This window comes from Wasmannia auropunctata, unplaced genomic scaffold (genome assembly GCF_000956235.1).
Source record: "Wasmannia auropunctata unplaced genomic scaffold, wasmannia.A_1.0 LD335987.1, whole genome shotgun sequence".
Taxonomy (NCBI): Eukaryota; Metazoa; Arthropoda; class Insecta; order Hymenoptera; family Formicidae; genus Wasmannia; species Wasmannia auropunctata.
In genome coordinates, this window is record NW_012026903.1 from 1588575 (window position 1) to 1606099 (window position 17525).

Below are 17525 nucleotides of genomic sequence, written 5' to 3' on the forward strand. Positions count from 1 at the left end.
AATTGACGTCAACGCACACTGCTGGCCTTTCATAAAAACACCTCCCTACATCCGTTCTACGCCGCTCGAAGATTTCATTCCTCCGTGCTCTCGTCGTTGCCCGAGCCCTCTTCCCGCGCTCCTCACGATCTGTCGGCTCTTCTCTTCGCATCCTCCTCCTTCTCCTCCTCCCTCTTCACCGCCTGCTGCTACTACTACTATTACTCTTCGCCAACCCTCTGTACGCGTCTCATTCGATCTCTTTCGCCGGGCAAGTCATCCGTTTCTGTGGTGGAAACGCACATCACCACCTCTCGACGCTCTCACCGTGGTCCTCTTCTTCTTTCTCTTTTCTGATGCCTGCTCCCCCCCTCCTCCTCCTCTTCTTCCTCTCTTTCCACGAATTAATTTCCTCTCCCGTGAGCTTACTCACGCCTCGTCGTTTCGTTCCCGGACGCATCCGGACGTTCTCTCTTCTTGTTCCTGACGTTCCTCCCTCGTGTCAACCCACTTTTTCCTCATCCTCCTCGTTCGCTCCACCCCTCCACCGTTTCCCCTCGCTGCCGGCCGGGAACGACGTCCTCGCTTCTCTGAACCTCGCTCGAGTAAACGCGGACGTTATTGTTATCGTATCGATACGTCGCGCTGGTAGGCAGGGTGGGGCGCGGACGCAAAAGTGGAAGAAGATTGAGAGAAGAAGCAGAAGAGGAAATCGAAGTGAAGAAACTCCCGGCGCGCTTTGTTCCGCTCGGTTGCTCATAGCGGTGAATACGATCGTGCGACCGATGATCGGGATCGCGTTGATAACGAGATCGCGGATTAGACGGTACGATCGAGGCTCGATTAACTCGCGTCGGGACGATCCTCGCGGCTTGATGATCGATAATTCGTAAAGGTGATCGATAGTGTGCCCCGTGTTGTTTGCTGATTAGTCACGTGCTTGCGAAAGATCGGTTATTCCCGATCGTGTCCAGCCATGAGGAAAAAGAATCTACCGGTAGTTCACAAGCTGGTGCGCGATCACGATCAAATTCAACAGGTACAATTAGCAGACCGGCCGCGTAGTTATTTTACCATCGCTCTTCAATAATTCGCGTAAATTGTAGGAACATTAAAGTAACAGTTATTTGTTTGATATTCTATAGATAGACTTGCAAGTTTTCAAATTTTATTCTTCGATTGTATCGTAGCTTAAGAACGTGCGATTTTATAGGAGAAAATATTAAGTAGACATGTAACCGAAATTAAGTAGATTTAAATATATCCGAAAGAAAATATGCGGAATCGCAATATCCAACAATTTTAAAAAATTCTGGAATGTGACCTAACACTATATTTAGCTTACAATTATACTAAATTTATTCTCGATCGATATTAGGAAGAATTTAACTTAAAAAATGCTTAAAAAATGTACAAAAAATAATCACTTTTCGTGAAAAGGAGATTCCGCGCAAACGAGGCGTCTCAATAATCATTGGCGTTCAGTTAATAAATGATTATATTACGATTGTTGAAACTGCAACAATTGCGTCTTTAAAATAAAACGTATACGCTCATAAAAAAATATCCTCTGACATGTTTCAATTAAATACACAACGCATGTAAATTAAACATTAAGAAAAACAAAATATACATATGATTGGTATAACAATTTACCTTATAATAATGTCGATTGCAGCAAACGGACGTTCGATCAAGTTTGGAGCACTTCTCGAGCACACCGGTTAAATCACTTCCGTGTAAGAGGGAGGATACCCCACCGGCATCGTTAACGTCCCTGGCACCGTTGACCAGTTTGGCGAACTTACCGAACAACACCATTTCCTCCACGCCGCTGTCGATCGCATCCGCGTCAAAGCTGCTCACAACAGACAACAAGAGTCTCTTGAGGTCAGTATGACGAACTAGTTTACGATGAAGGCGATGAAATCCGTGTTTTCTCGAATTGACGACGTAACAGAAGTCGCGGCTCTTATCCGTTTCTTAATTAGTCGCCTACTCGGGGTCGAATCGATTTGATACAAAAAGAGATCGAAAGGAAAAAATATTTTTTTTCTTTGCATCGAAACTTCCGGCGGTATCGATTTATCATTAACTCTGCTTATTTTGCAAAAGAAATCTACCATTATGTATATTCACATTGCCTGGCGTGATTACGATTAACTTACTTTCTGCCTGAATTACCGTAACTGATTATTACTTATCGGCGCTAAGATCCCCGTCGTGGAATCGACCGAGTTCTAGATAAGGCTTCGCCTTCGGTCATAGGTCATGGCACAAAAATTCACCGGGGACGCCTCTCTCGTCGGACGGGTTTACGCGCGCGTCCTTAAAGCGGAACGTGAAGCCGCTAATCGGCGCGACCTTTATCGAATCGCTAACGCGCATCTCATTCTCATTGCGTCTCTTCTCTTTCTTTTTTTTCAGCCAATCGACGATAGTCAGTTCGACGGTGAATGGTGTCGCCAGTGGCGGTGCACCGACTATGTACAGACCCAACTTCAGCCAAGCGTTCCAACGCGCCGGGCCCACAACGCCCCTACCGCCGACCCTCTCGGCCGGGCTATATCCGACTCAAAGTTTTACGTCGAGTCTACTAAGCAATGGTACAGAAAATATACAAAGTACACAAAGTAATACTGCTTATACTGGTGATACATCAATAATCAGTAATAATGCGACAGCTGATTATTGGTACCAATTGTTCTCTTACTACTTACGCTCTTTTGATCGTAATCAGAACGACAAAGGTATTTAATGTCAAAGCTCGTAAAAGTTTTGATCAAAATTGTTATTTTTTTATATTTCAGTTTCGGATATTTTATTCGCGTCTAATTGGCAATTTAATGATTATACAGATTAACTTTAAGGATTATTTGCAGCGCTCTATTTTTCTTTCTAAGAGCAGTAATGCTTCGATTTGAATGATTCTTTGATAATTTGCGATGCAGCTTGCATGAAACTTTATTTTGTAACATTATAATGTTTCATAATGCACTTGATAAAACTTGCTTGAATACCTCAAAATTCTCTGGCGCAACTGATTTTTAATTAATGTTATCCTTTGCAGGACCGACGGATCTTAGCATGAAGAACCCACCAAAGCCCGCTCTGCTGAGCCATAAACTAAACTCGGTGGAATTGACCGCGGTGAAGCAACTGATAGGTGGATATCGAGAATCAGCCGCCTTTCTGCTCAGATCCGCCGATGAGCTGGAGCAACTGTTGCTCCACCAGCCATAGAGCTACGTTTATTTGGCCAGCGTGCGGCAGCTTGGCTCGTAGTCACAACGATTGGCGGGAAAGCGACGCGAGTATTGATAGACACACACACACACACACACACAACGTACACACTCCCAGCGCGCCTGTGTGAGCATCGAGAGTAACGTCGGGTATCAGCGTAGATTCGTTTCTTCAAGGCCGTTTGTACCGCTACTCTGCCGGCAATTCGCGGCTCTACCACACGGAGACTTATCCTTCGCGGCAAAACGGTCCACTTGGGCGAAATAAAAACGCAATTCAATTCAACAAGACGAGACTGGAAATCTGCGTTTTCCCGAATTGGTGACATAATAGAGGTTTATAGATTTAAATGTCGTAATTTAAAATTGACGAAACAAGTTTGAGAGAATAATTCAAGAAATTAATTCGGACTAGTATGATGCGTGTTTTCGACAAGAGTCGACAGGCTATAATCACGACGAAAAATTTATACTGGGAATAGTCCGACCTTTTATGAGAATTCGTTGTTAAACGTTGAAAGCGCCAAAAAAAAAACAAAAAAAAAACAGAAGAGTTCCACGATATACATAATAATTCATTATACGCGTCGTCGCGATATTTCTAATTCTAGGTTTAAGAAAACTATTCGAACAGGGTGTACATAGAAAAAGATATTTACTTAATTACTGATAAGCTTAAAGGGTAATGCGCGACGAGCTAGGATGCGTGCGTAAGCAATGTAAGAAAAAAAGTCGAAAGAGGGAAGAAGTTTCCATCAGACGACAGGTCATTCGGAAGCGTGTGTGTTAGTATTTTCTAACAGACGGACGAAAACGTTCCGAAACTTCTTCTTTTATGGCCGGGAGACGCGCCTGCATTTTTTTTCCTATACAGATTCGTAAGCTTCGAAAAAAAAAAGAACCGTTCGTGAGAGCTCCATAAATCTACTCTGCAATTATATTCTTAATCGTTTTGATGACGGCCGACGAAAAGCTGTCGCGTGCGTTCTTACGAGACGGTAATTTCGCTAATCTATTTGTTGTCGTTATGTACATATGACGTAAATGATATATGACGAGTATAGTTACTCTCGTGAAAAAGCTCGATTAATTTTACGCGCGCGGAATCGCGCCATTTACTTCGAGAGTGGCGTGCATACATACACATTCGGAGAAGCGATTCGATATACGAGAAACAACGTGATAAAAATTTAAATTTTGGAGAGATTATCAAAATTATTGATTTTTCGCCATTTTTGGAGTAAATGGTGGATCACGGATCAAGATTTTACGACCAGTCATATGTGTATATAGAAAGATAATGCATCTTCTGTGCATTGGATACACATGTATATAGTGCGTAGGTCGTAAGACAAGATGGATATCGTTAATTAGTTAAGTAATTAACGATAACTGTACAATAGCGTCGATAAGTTAGTGTCACTCTGAAAAGCGGAGGAGCTCTTCTAGTAATCGAGAGTATAATTTCGGGACCATCTTGTCACGATCGGACAATACGTTACAACCGTATTCGTGGTCTCCGGACGCGTCATTGTGTTACCAAAGAACACTAATTATTATGGATAATGTATAGTTGTACGTAAGGGTCGCGTTCTTCTCCTTCTTTCCGTTATTCCTTTCAGGCGACGCTTTTTTTTGCGGAAGCGCGAAATCATTTTCCCCATCGACTAATCAGACGGAAAGTAGTTATTAAACACCACTATGTGGATTACGTGATAACTATACACGCTGTTTCGAATTATGTTTATTCATTACTTTTTTTTCTTTTATTACCATTAATACATTATTATCGCTAGGCTATATAATAATATAATTATTTTTTTTTATTATTATCATTATCATCTATTGTTATTACCATCACGATTCATATATCATTTTCATTAATTATTGTTCGCGAATTGAAGAATTGCGAGAAGGTAGTACGCGAGATAATGCAAATAGTTTATTCTGTCTCCAACGTCATTTTTCCACGGAAAGAAAATTCCGCTCGTTAATTCTTTTGCCGTTATTTTGTACATAGTTTATATACATTATAAACAAAGTGCATATAAAAATCGCGAAAAATTAATTTGCTTAAGTAATTAGATACAAAGAATATATATATAAATATATATGTAAATGCGAAATATCTTTATGGGAACGATTATCGAGTACTGTCACCGAAGAACATTCCAATGTGAGAAAAGAGCAAACAGAAAAGTAGACAAGGAAAAGGATGGACAAGAAAAACTTAGAGAAAGAATTTTATTAAAGAAATAAAGTATATGAAGGAAGAGAGAATGAGAGAAAGAGAGAGCGAGAGAATATGTGTGCTTGTGTATGTGCGATTATTGAACATGCGCTCATCGAAGATTTTATGGAAATCACGACTTTTATTGACCCGACAATAGTCGTACTTCCATTTTCCTTTTCCGTTTGCGAGCAAATTGCCGCGCGGTGAAAACGCGCGCCCGTCGTTGTCGATCGAAATCACAATAATGTTCGCGGCAATTTAGTGAGAGAGAGAGAAAGAGAGAGAGAGAGAGAGAGAAGTATCGAATAAAACGTTTCGTCAATTGGAAATTAATTCTTATCACCTCAATCATTTGAAACTCCAAATGCTTTGCGAAGATGGTACACACGCCGCCGCCCTCCTCGCGAATATAATTTTCTCGCCCGTAAGAGTAAACGGAGACTCGTCTCTTTAATCGAACACAGTGCAATAGTCTATAGATACCGTTGTTCTACCGTGTATTTGTCAATCGTCGTCACGAGATCATGCTTCTGTCATGCACGACATAAATAGTCAGCTCAGCCATCTCCCCCCCTCCCCCGCTCACCTATCTCCGCTCTGATCCCCTCTGGTTTCAAGCAGGCATCACAACTTCTTCGTGGATATTAGCAAGTTACTGACAAGTTCATATCTTACCACTTAGCATCACTAGCGTACATTTATAACGTAATTCACCCTCAGATCTTTGTAGCCACACATCGCGAGGGCCGAGCTCCGTTTTGCGTACCACATGTTTCTCCCTCACCCTCGAATCCGATGACCAATAATGTTCACTGCGCGTTTTGCTAATAAATATGATATAATATACCTCGACGAATCTAGGATTTGTGGATTCGTGACATATATTCGAGAACTAATTGAAAAGAATTGATTGTAAATATTATTTTCGACCAAGTAAGAATCGAATCCAAATAAGAATCGAATTGATCCTGTCATCGATAACACTAGTTTACAATCAAAAATTATTTTGAACCGAGCAAGGTGTTTCTCATAGTTTTTTGGATACTAAAAACGATGTCGCAAGCCAAATTGTTTTGGAAATCTATCGAGCTGACGAAAATTTGGCTTGCGCGACATCGTTTTCAGCATCCAAAAGATTATGAGAAACATTTTACTTCAAAATAATACAAAAATTTCTTGTAAACTAGTGTAATTGTTGCCTTTTTCGTACCTCAAGTGAAAAACCTGAGTCTATCATACATTCGAAACATGGAGTAAAAGGAAAAGGGAAAGACGAAGGAGACGAGATAGAGGAGAAATTTATGGAGACCGAAGAAACGTGCGACACCACTCTGTTCTTCTTTCTTTTCCTACGTTCGATAAAAACGTATCCGTCGTGTACCTTAATTCGCCTACGCGGAAGTGCAGATCTACTGTTCATATATAGTCGCGAATCGATGTATATTGATTAAAGAAAAAAAAAATATGTATTTGTTCCTAAAGAAAATATTAAGAGTAGTAATATACCGTAAAAGAATATTAATATTAAATAGTAACGATAACGATAATTTGATGGTACATACTTTCTTATAAGTAACATTACACATTACTACGATTATTGTAGAGTTGGTACGGTTCTTGAGGATGCCTTGCCTGTAAATGTAACATACGTTAAATGAAAAAAAATCTTATTATCTTGTAAATGTTTTACCAAATATAATCGATTATTCAACTTATACTTCGAACCCTGTTTTCTTTGACTGTCCAACGTCCTACCCGCATCGACGTGCCGGCAAGATTTACGACTCGATAAATTATATTCTTTTTCTCCGTTTTATTTTTCTTTTCTTTTTTTGCCGCTGGCTCCTTCCGCATGATTAATGTCGACCGAAAAATTCCGTAAAGCCGCGGCCCGCACGATCATAAATATCTGAGCGCATGCATAATCGCGGCGCTTCTTAAATGCGACGAGTAATCGGCCCGATATATGCATTATGTGTATACGCGTATCGAAATGGAAAGTCGAATAAACACCGGGGTGTGCAAGATCACGATCTTGGCGCTTGGATTATGAAACTCTGCCTTCTCGCAACAATGTGGCAAGATTTAAGGCTTATTACGCCTATTCATTCACCTTTTCGAGAGATCTTGCGCGGACGCCGGTTTTTTTATTTTATACTTCGCCAAATAAGGAAATTACGTAACAACATGTAAGGGAATTACGCGCAATGTCGACATTTTAATCTAACTTAATTACGACATTTTATCGCCGGACATTTATTTTCCTTACAGCAATTTCTTCCTTTAAAGTTTAAGTAAAGAATACCGCCGGAGCATAGTAGGCGATAAAGCAAAATATTGCATTCTAATTAACAAATTCACTCCACATATTTCGCAATGTGGATGTGAGAAATGATCAACGGCAATGCAATGCGGTCTTGAGGGGCGCACAATGGAAAGTCGGCGCGATCTTTGATTCCGAGGAGGTTGCGAAACGGCACCGGTTACTCGGAGCAACTTAGATTACGCTGGAAGGCCGCGGCGTCCGTTACGCCTCGCCCCAATGGTCTTACGATTAACATTTTTTTTTCCAATACGTTTAAACACAGCAAGACAAGAAATACTTGTAATCTACATAGAAAAATATGTTGAAAATTTTCACGAATATTAATAGCAAGTAACAGATTATTACCGAACGGAAGATTGTTACTTCAAAAAGCAGTATATAATTGTATATAATTTTTCTATTCCTTCGCTTCGTAATAACAGGCTCCGCGGAAATACAACGGGCGGGATAAAATCTGTGCGATCACGCGAGCACGATCCGTCGAGTGAGTTTTGATGGTCTCCGTACTGGACACGCCGGATCGTTAGGCAAACGTTCCAGTCCACCATCGTTTTTCGAGAAATGACTTTTGACCAAAAGTTCGTCCCACCGAGCAGCGCAAAATCCCACGTAAGAGACACGCGTTAACACGCACTTACACACACATACACACACATACGCAAATCGATCGGTGCGTCTCGGGACGAGGGCTATTGGCGGGGGCTCGTTTCCTCGCCGAGAATCGTAAAGCCGTTTCCTCCGCCGGGCTCTCCGGAGTAACGTCTATCGGCCGACAATGCATCATGGGCTTTACGAAGGCCTTTGCATTCGAATGGCCCGTGGGTTTCAGGAGAACGCCAAGCTGCTCGGACATACGTACATTACGGCTTCTTTACATACGTACAAATGCATATTTCGCATGTGTACACGTTAAAATTTTTCCTACGCCGATCGTTTAATTTTATAAATAATGCAGAAAAAAATCACATTAAAAAGTTTCCAAATATTCGCTCTACTTAAAGTTGATTCATCATATACTGTATTTTTCCTTCTTATTATAGTAATACATTTCTTAATATGTAATTCTTTATTACAATAGCAAGTTAGCATTTTCTGCTTTGCCAAACAGAGAATTGATTATTTAAAATATCGACCTTATTCTCCATTGACCTCGTAACTTTGCTGAAGTAGGACAAGCAACCCGCAAGTTTGTGTAATTAAGCCGCTCAGGCAACGCCGTGCGCGCAACGTGTTTTAAAATTCACACATGATCGCGTTGCAGCGAGTAATAACATTCGCACGCTGCTCATTATGTGTGCGTATTCAACCCTGAAGAGAGAGAGAGAGAGAGAGAGAGAGAGAGAGAGAGAGAGAGAGAGACAGAGAGAGGGAGGGAACGCGCGAGAGAGAAAAGGCCCGTCGCGCAAGTGCGCCGGGGTCAGTGTGTTTTCTACGGCTGTCAAACACCGCTAGTGTAAAAGAAGACCTACACCAATATGTGCGCATACATACGTGTGCGTATCTATACTTAATGTATTCCACGCGTGTACCTAACCAACCGGCGAAATAGTATGTAGTAACACACTCGACGGCCTCGGTTGCACCGGGCGTGGTGCGCGTGACCATAACGGATGTCTTTGCTGCAGCAATAATCTCTTTCTCACGCGCTTCAGCGAAGTTGAACACCCGGTGAGATCTCGGGAAGATCATCTCTCCCGAAGGATAATCCTGTTCGGAGTGGCATTTCGGAATTCGCGAACATTTCGTCCTGTTGGCCGATTCTCAAGACAGTAAAATGATAACCGTGAAGGACACAACCGAAATCGCAAACACATAACGTGGCTACATATAAAATAAATATTTAAAAAAATAATATCATAAAATAATAATAATAAATTATATTAAAATAGAATATAAGAAATTCTTGTACATACAAGATACACACGAAATATTCACGTAGATACATATAACTCATTAAAAACAAAATTATATCATTAATTAATATGTGAAGTTTGTGTGTCACTATTAAATTGATTGAGAACAAAATTTATCAAAAATATGTTGGTGTTTCAATTATGAATTAATTAATGCAATTTATTATATTAAAAACATAGCTTTTGATAATTTTTGTAATATTTTATTTTTATTCTCTCTGCTTGATTTAATTGCGCGTCATTAAGTTTGTTATTTTTGACAAATTTAATTAGAATATATAATTTTGTACAAATGTAACGTGTCCATAAATGATCATTAAATTAATGATTATTATCAATCTCGTTTTCCTAGTTTGTGTTTATTTCGTGATTGATAAGGTATTCGTAACGAACTCTCATTAAAAATGAGCCATATAATTGTGCATTGTACGCAATGAATTAATTAATATTTATAACCGGACTCGCTTTCGTGTCATGCCTACGCAATGTGATCTCGATAAACTATCGTGGAATAATGACGAGTACTCGCTAACGAGCGTAGAAATAAATAATACCGATGCGTTGTTGCGTTGTAAACAACAGTATCGGTACCACTCTGAAACCACCATTCCGTTTTCATATAACTGATAGAACCATCGCCTGCCGCGAGCCAACAGAGAATTCTATTAATTATCGAAATTCTGCTAACTTTACAAAGATAAACATCGCGCATTGTTTTCGTGGGAAGCCAAAGAGTATGAAACCAGTGTATCGTTGTCTCGCCCGTGTTGTTCTCAAATTTACGTAATTCCTTAATTTATCGCGATTATGATTTTCACTCACAAGATTATGCTTCTTGCGTAAGCGAGTCCACGGCCCGGAGTGTCGACAGTTACGAGCAATTACGAGGATACGCTAACATTTGGCTTTTCACTGGGACGTTGTTTATGCGATCCTGTGTGCGCGTCACGCACACAGAACGCTTCCGTACTTCTGTCCCGTAGTTCGGTTCCAGGTACGACTAATGATATCGCCACTTCCGTTGCGCACGGCGCAGCCTCGGGCGATTCCAGAGCCTCGCGTGATTCTAATACGCTCGGTGAAATGGCCCTTTTTACCTAAACGGCCCTATTTTCTCGGAAAAATAGAAAACGGCGATCCTTTAAAGAGCGTTAAATTCTTTCGCGAAGCGTAGCGAAATTAGTTCTTCGTGAACTAAATTAGTCGTGCGTACGTGTATAACACAATCCGTATTTAAAGCAAAAAGGGCGGGAGGAAATTTTCTTATGGAAATTTTATTATCCCGGAGCGATTTGAATTTCAAGTAAAATAGTTTTCAGTGCCGATAAGTGCAGATTTCCAAGAAAATCGAAGATGCGCTTATTCGAGAACGGTTGAAACTAGTGAGATAATTAATGGTGAGGAATTTAGAATATAAAAAGAATAGAAAATGCACAGGAAATATCCGGTGTTCATCGATGCCGTCAACTTCGATCGATACCGCCGATGGCGACGAAACCTCGAAACGTCTCGCCGTGACATGTTAGCCACTGATCGATCCGATGCCAATTACACTAATTAGACCTCCAATCAACAGTCGCGTCGCGCGTTCGAAAGACGAAACCGCTTATTAAATCCGGCTTTAGTGCCTGTACACCGTCCGGTGTAATGTAAACGCATTCTTCGGGATAGTGTGGTTTCCACCGTGGGCAAAGGACGCTCACCCTCGCCCTCGCGAGACCTCGGCGAGGTTGTTAGGGTCATTCCATTCAAAGGAAGGTCACGTCAAGGTCATCGCGCGGCGGGTGACGCGTCGTGTTTCTAAAGGCGTGAATTCGCATCATGCGGCGAGTTCGTGTCGCGCTTCACGCGGATACACCGGATTCGCTTTCGTTTAACAGCCACGTAAATTTCTTGACACCGCGTCTTCTGTTCCTTTCTCTTTCGAGAATCGCGTAAATTAGCCAAAATTAGCCTTAATGACGCAACGGCATGGAAATTGTGTGCATTTTCGCTTATGCCAACGTTTAAGAAATTCAGCGAGTGTGAAGTCAGCACCCCAACAATAAAATTCCATAGTTCTGATTACAGTTTTCGCTTTGTTTTAAAGAGACGAAGAGTTCTCTATGGTTTATAACAACAGTTCTACTTAATAATAATTTTTAATTCATGAATTTTTATAAGTTAGCATCTCATTTTTTAAATTTAAATTAAAAATTGTTTAGAACATGGAATTTTATTGTTGGGATACTAACTTCACGCACGCAGAAACTCATTTAATCCCTGATACTATTGCTAGTTGCAAATAATAAACTTTCAATATATTTTATGAAGTCTCGAATTTTTCATCAATAAATATCATAACGATATACAATTTTCGTTTGAGCAAACAAAATTTTGACAGATATAAAAAAGCCAAATAAGAATGCATTTTAGAACAAAATAAAATTTGTGACAGTAAATACTAAATATTTAATTTTCAAAATCAAAGATTAAGTTATAAAATCTTGGTGAAGAGACGAATCTCGGGATAATCAACGTTCGCCTCTAACTCTTTCGCTGATATTAATGCGAAGCGGAATCGAATAAATTTTATGTCGACAGCCTCGGGGTCTCGAAGGGTAGGCGCGCTCAGTATCGATCTGGCCGCGTATTTAATATGTCGATCGTAACAATAATGCGCTCTTTATTAACGACGCAGCTGGCGTCACTCGTTAGAATTGAACGTAAGCCCGGCTTTACGACGCCTACGATTAGAACGCCACGATCGGCAGATTTGAATGGGCCGCGATAAATAGCGGAACACGCCCGCGGCGCGCCGGCGCGCACGCGTTTTTGTTGTAATCAGAAGCCGACGAATTTATTTTGCATGGGGCCCCGTGCCAGGCAGCGCCGTGCAAAGTTACATAGTAGCCGGCTCATTAATCGTCCGTCACACTCGTAATAAGCCCTTAATCTTCCCGCGGGTCCGCTACCTGTGAGTAACTGCTGCTCCAGAGGCGTAGTAAGCCTCCTCGAACATCCTGCGAATTTCTGCGTCTTTGCGCGGAGGAGCGTGCGCACGCGCGTGTCCCGCCAGATAACTAATCGCGGTAATTAATCCGCTTTGATAAATAAAATTCTCGCAACGTCGGTTACGCCGAGTTGTAGGGAACTCGCGGTTCTGGCGGCCGAGTTCTCGTGTGAACGTGCCTTTAAGATCTCTCGCCGAAAGACGACGACACACCTCGTGTGTACGCGACCCATGGAAGAGGACTCTTCCTTTTGCGCTCGCTGATATTTTCTTTTCTCGTGTTCACGAGGTTCTTGACCGTTGGTCCGGCGGCGAACTTTGCCGGACTTCTGACGATCGGCTAAAAGGACGCGGAAGTTCCGCGGTACTTCTTTTAATGATCATTTAAAACGCATTAAAACAAATGTGATTAAAACAAATGTGACTGTAGAAGGTAAATATTGTTAACCTTTTTGTAGTAGTTTATAATAAAAGATATTTATTATAATCTATATATTTATATTTTAATAAATAACATTACTTCAATTATTACGCTATTCTCTTAACTTGATGTACAATGTTGAATTATACATATGCAAAAAAATCTATGAGATAACATCTCGTATACCACGTATTATACGTGACGTATATATAGAAACACATATAGCAATCCTAGAAAAAGTTATACTATGATACATTGTAAACATCAAACTCCTAAATTATTGATTAAATTAAGCTAACACTTTCTATGATTTTAGTAAAAAAAATTCGCTTGTATGAAACAGTCTACACATGAGCAAGAAGATATTAATTCTATTTTGATTTTGAAATGTTCTAGAGACGTCTTGTTCAAACAGATAATTAATATGCCAGATTGACTCAATGGAACACTCCGAAGCTATTAATTTGCTCCGAGGATTAATTACAGATCAATCACGAGCGGCGTCAAGATATTTTTTCTTTCTTTTCAAGTGAGACCGTATTGACGCGCTTGGAATGATACATCGGCATCGGGAAATGCGCGCGTAGCCGACAAACGAGATTAATCGTCGCCGAATACGGTGGGTTCTTGCACTCGCAATTAAAGTACGTTAATAAAGCACCGGAGGCAAATCGTTTCGCGCTCGGCGGAATGTGAAAGTAGATAAGTCGCGGCGAACTAGTCGTGTACCTTGTCCCGATCCCGATGGCGCGCGGCGAACCTCATTATCGGTTTCCGACTTAATTGAGGTCGGTTTCGTTAACGGATTACGGGTTCCCGGATCGGTTCCGCAAACTAATCCGGCGTCCCCCGAGCAAATGTCATTATCACGATCAACTAACTTACGGGGCGAGCTCGCGACCGTATGTACGTGCCAATTAAAATGCCGCCTTCAAACCTGGTGACCGCCGCGGACTTTACTTTTTCATCATCGCGCCGTAATCTCCATCCATAAAATATCGATAAGATCGGAGCGCGAGCGATCAAACCGGATGATTACACGGCAATATTACGTTACGCAAGCTCTAGCTTTTAAACTGTCAACGTCGTTGTATTTCACGACTTAATTCGATAGATAATAAATCAAACTCTCGTCACGGTGTAATTAACTAATAATATTACACGAAGGAGAAACGTGATTATCGAAAAAGACGACATTAATATACTTCCCCCCATTAATAATTATCCTGAAACAACCCCGGCCGGCCGGAAACTTGCGGCCCACGCAACGGGTATGCTCGTTATACCCATCGTTCTTCGCCACGGAAAAATATCAAAATATACTTTCTATCATCGTAACGTAGCCGTATATCAGAAAAGTGGATGTCGTATATTAGAAGGCACGGCAAGGCGGCGAGATGGCGGTTTCTCGAGATGGCGTGACTCCGGCGCTATCGCATGGCAACCTTGCCGTGCATTATCGCCGATTAATAAGCCCTACGTTCTAAGAAAGCACCTCGGGGTTACGTACTTACTCGACATGCATCCCGCGTTCATGGATCATCGCCACGAGGGAGAGGAAGAACCACCTCGGTCTTTAACATCTCACGCGAGAGAGAGAGAAAGAGAGAGAGAGAGAAAGAGGAGGGGGGGAGGAAGGCCGATCGCGGAACTCACCGACACGGAGAGGCGATTTCGAGTTTCCTTCGGGAATCTCCCGACTATGTACGTTAACCCGCCTCACGACCGGCAATTTGCAAATTTCCATTTCGTTCCAGTGCAGCTGCTTCGCCAGAAAGCACGGCATCAAGACCGACATCCTGCATAGCCATATATACGTAATTTCTATCTACGATATACAGTGATAAACTAAAGCCGTAAGTTTAATACGAAAATACACACAATTCGTTCGAATAAAATCAATTTTCAACTGGATAAATATAAAATTTTAAATTGAAAGGTTTTTTTTCCCACACTGACGAAGGATACGTGCTTGATTCGCAACTGCGATAAAATCCTACCCCCGAAACTCGCGTATATATTTCTGAGCTCGCATCTCTCTCGCAAAAAAATCGTAATTTACGCGAAAATCGGCGGGGCTTAATGATCGAAGCGACGCTGGCCGTTTCCATCGTCGTAAATTACGATGACCGATTCCCGAGGAGACCCTTAACGCGCGCATCGGCGGCGGAGTTCGACCTTCTCGCACGCTCCCTCATCGAGGACTCTGGCGAAATAATCGACCACGTTCCTGCGTTCCATGTACGGCGGCGGCGGCGGCGGCGGCAGCGACGGCGGTGGTGGTGATGGTGACTCCTTGGGCGGGGTGAGCGCGCTGTACAGTTAGGATTTCGAAGAGGCGAGGAACATAATGAGAGAAACGTGCTGCCCCCTGACCCGCGCGCTGCGCGCACGGCTGCACCCTTGCCCATATATTCGCATCGAGACGAAATTCTCGTTATGCGATACAGATAACTGGCGGGAGTCCCGCATGCAGAGGCAAGGTGTATCAAGATGACATGGAAATCCACGTTTGGAGTTGATTAAACGAGAAACATGCGAGGATATTATCTCTACCACCATCATACGCACGCATACGGGACCAGTTTTACCTAAAGAGTTCCCCCTCCGCGGGGGAACACCAATTAATACGTTTACACGAGTAAAAATCCGCCACGCTGAAACGCGAGGCAGAATTTATTACGATAAAATTTTAATAAGGAGTAATTAACATCGTGCGCGCAAGAACGTTGAAAATAGTTTAGATATTATGATACGGACTAAAAGGAATCAAACCGATCCCTTCCCTCGTTCCCTTTAGGGCGGTTAAGTACAAAACTTTATAAAAGAATTTAAATGAAGAACCTAAGACACAGTTCTGGGACTTAGTTAAAGGGACCGGGCACTAATTATATCTGCAAGACCAATATCCGCGCCGATTAATTATTGGACAGATCAGAGCGAGACTGGGACAACCAGTCTCTCTCGTGAAACGAAGAACATTGTCGTTAAAGAATTTCTCGGTGTATCTGGCCTATCGTCTCCCAGTTGCCGGTTATCGCGCAAGTGGACTGGTATGATTTTTATCCTCCCAATGTCGAGTTATTCGCGCTCGTTATCGCAGAAGAATATTTATTGCAGTACGATCCCGAGTGATATTCTCAAATGGTTCGATAAAAAATAGATTTATCGAATAGGATAAACTTATTGTGGAGATTAAGTCTACAAAAAAAATTTACATTTATACGTAGGCCAAGTAAAATAAAATTTGACAGACGTTTCAATCTAAAGAGATACCGCATTTATCGCTATGTTTACGAATCTTTCTGCTCTGACGACACGCTGCTTTCGTATATGCGAGCTGACGAGCTGCGTTGTTCGAAATCGTTCGACGATTATAATTAACGATGTCGATAACGAGTCAAGTAACTCTGTCATCCACTCGCTTTCGACACGTCTTTTGGCATGAACGAACTAATCTCAATGCGAGAGGACAGCTTGCTTCTAAATTAAGGAGCGCGAGTAGCGATTGCGTAACGTGAATTGTCGTGCCCGCGCGCGCGTGAAAAGTGATATGTCGCAAGAGAGCGTAACACACCTCCGCAAGGACTCGACTTGCGCCGAGGACGCGCGCGTACGAAAATCTTGTCTTAGAGTCATAAAGATAAATTGGCCCATTCTCTAACGAGTCGCGTTGCGCAACAAGTTCTCATTTTCTCTCTCTTTCTCCTCTCGTCGCACCTCTCGCGATATAATCCCACGCCTCAATGGCCGACTACTGACTGAGTGACTTACTAAAGCCTTCCGCCGTTACGAAAGGACTGATTATTTCAACGATTCATTGTTACTGGAGTGAGCTTCCGCGTGTGTCGTGCTCTCGCGCGAATTACCTGCCCGTGTAATCTTCGCGAATTCACGCAACACCATCGGATGAGACATACCGTCTCGTACGCTGCTGTCGGGGACTGGGAAAACGACGTGAACGTGACACAAGCAAAAAGTAATGTTGCAGTTTCTCCATATAATTCCGGATAATGCGATTTAAGTGACAGCTATATGAGAAGAATTACAGAATGCGCTCACAGAAATGCGCGACGCGTTTTATAACTACAAATCGCGATATAATTTCCTTTTTTGCGAAGATTTATCTCAAATTTATTGCTCTATTAATTAAGAATTCGATTTACACGCAATTTAAATTCTTTCGTTCAATTTATATTTTTGAATTAAATGCGTTAATATTATATTACTTTTTTCTTCGCTCTGTTAAAAATTAAACAATTTAAAGATAAATAAAAATTAATTAATTAGAATTAAATTTAAAGATAAATAGAAATTTAATTTTATCGTTTGAGTAAGTTAAGATATGCATCGGCAATGACTTTTAATTAAAATTCAATGACTGAAAACTCAGCTCTATCAGAGCTAATGATGTCT

General features: G+C 41.6%; 1 protein-coding gene and 1 long non-coding RNA gene across 3 annotated transcripts in view; one reads left to right on the forward strand and one right to left on the reverse strand.

Annotated features, from left to right (window-relative positions):
• Positions 1-7174, forward strand: part of LOC105454232 (nucleolar protein 4-like) — a 67469-nt gene extending 60295 nt beyond the window's left edge. For both annotated transcript variants that reach the window (XM_011696731.1, XM_011696732.1), the window contains exons 7-9: positions 1658-1869; positions 2407-2585; positions 3050-7174. In XM_011696731.1, the coding sequence (XP_011695033.1) occupies positions 1658-1869; positions 2407-2585; positions 3050-3222 (564 nt within the window). In that variant the 3' untranslated portion in view covers positions 3223-7174. The remainder of the gene's footprint in view (positions 1-1657; positions 1870-2406; positions 2586-3049) is intronic.
• Positions 1-17525, reverse strand: part of LOC105454233 — a 206387-nt gene that overhangs the window by 141877 nt on the left and 46985 nt on the right. The gene's annotated exons all lie outside the window — the stretch shown is intronic.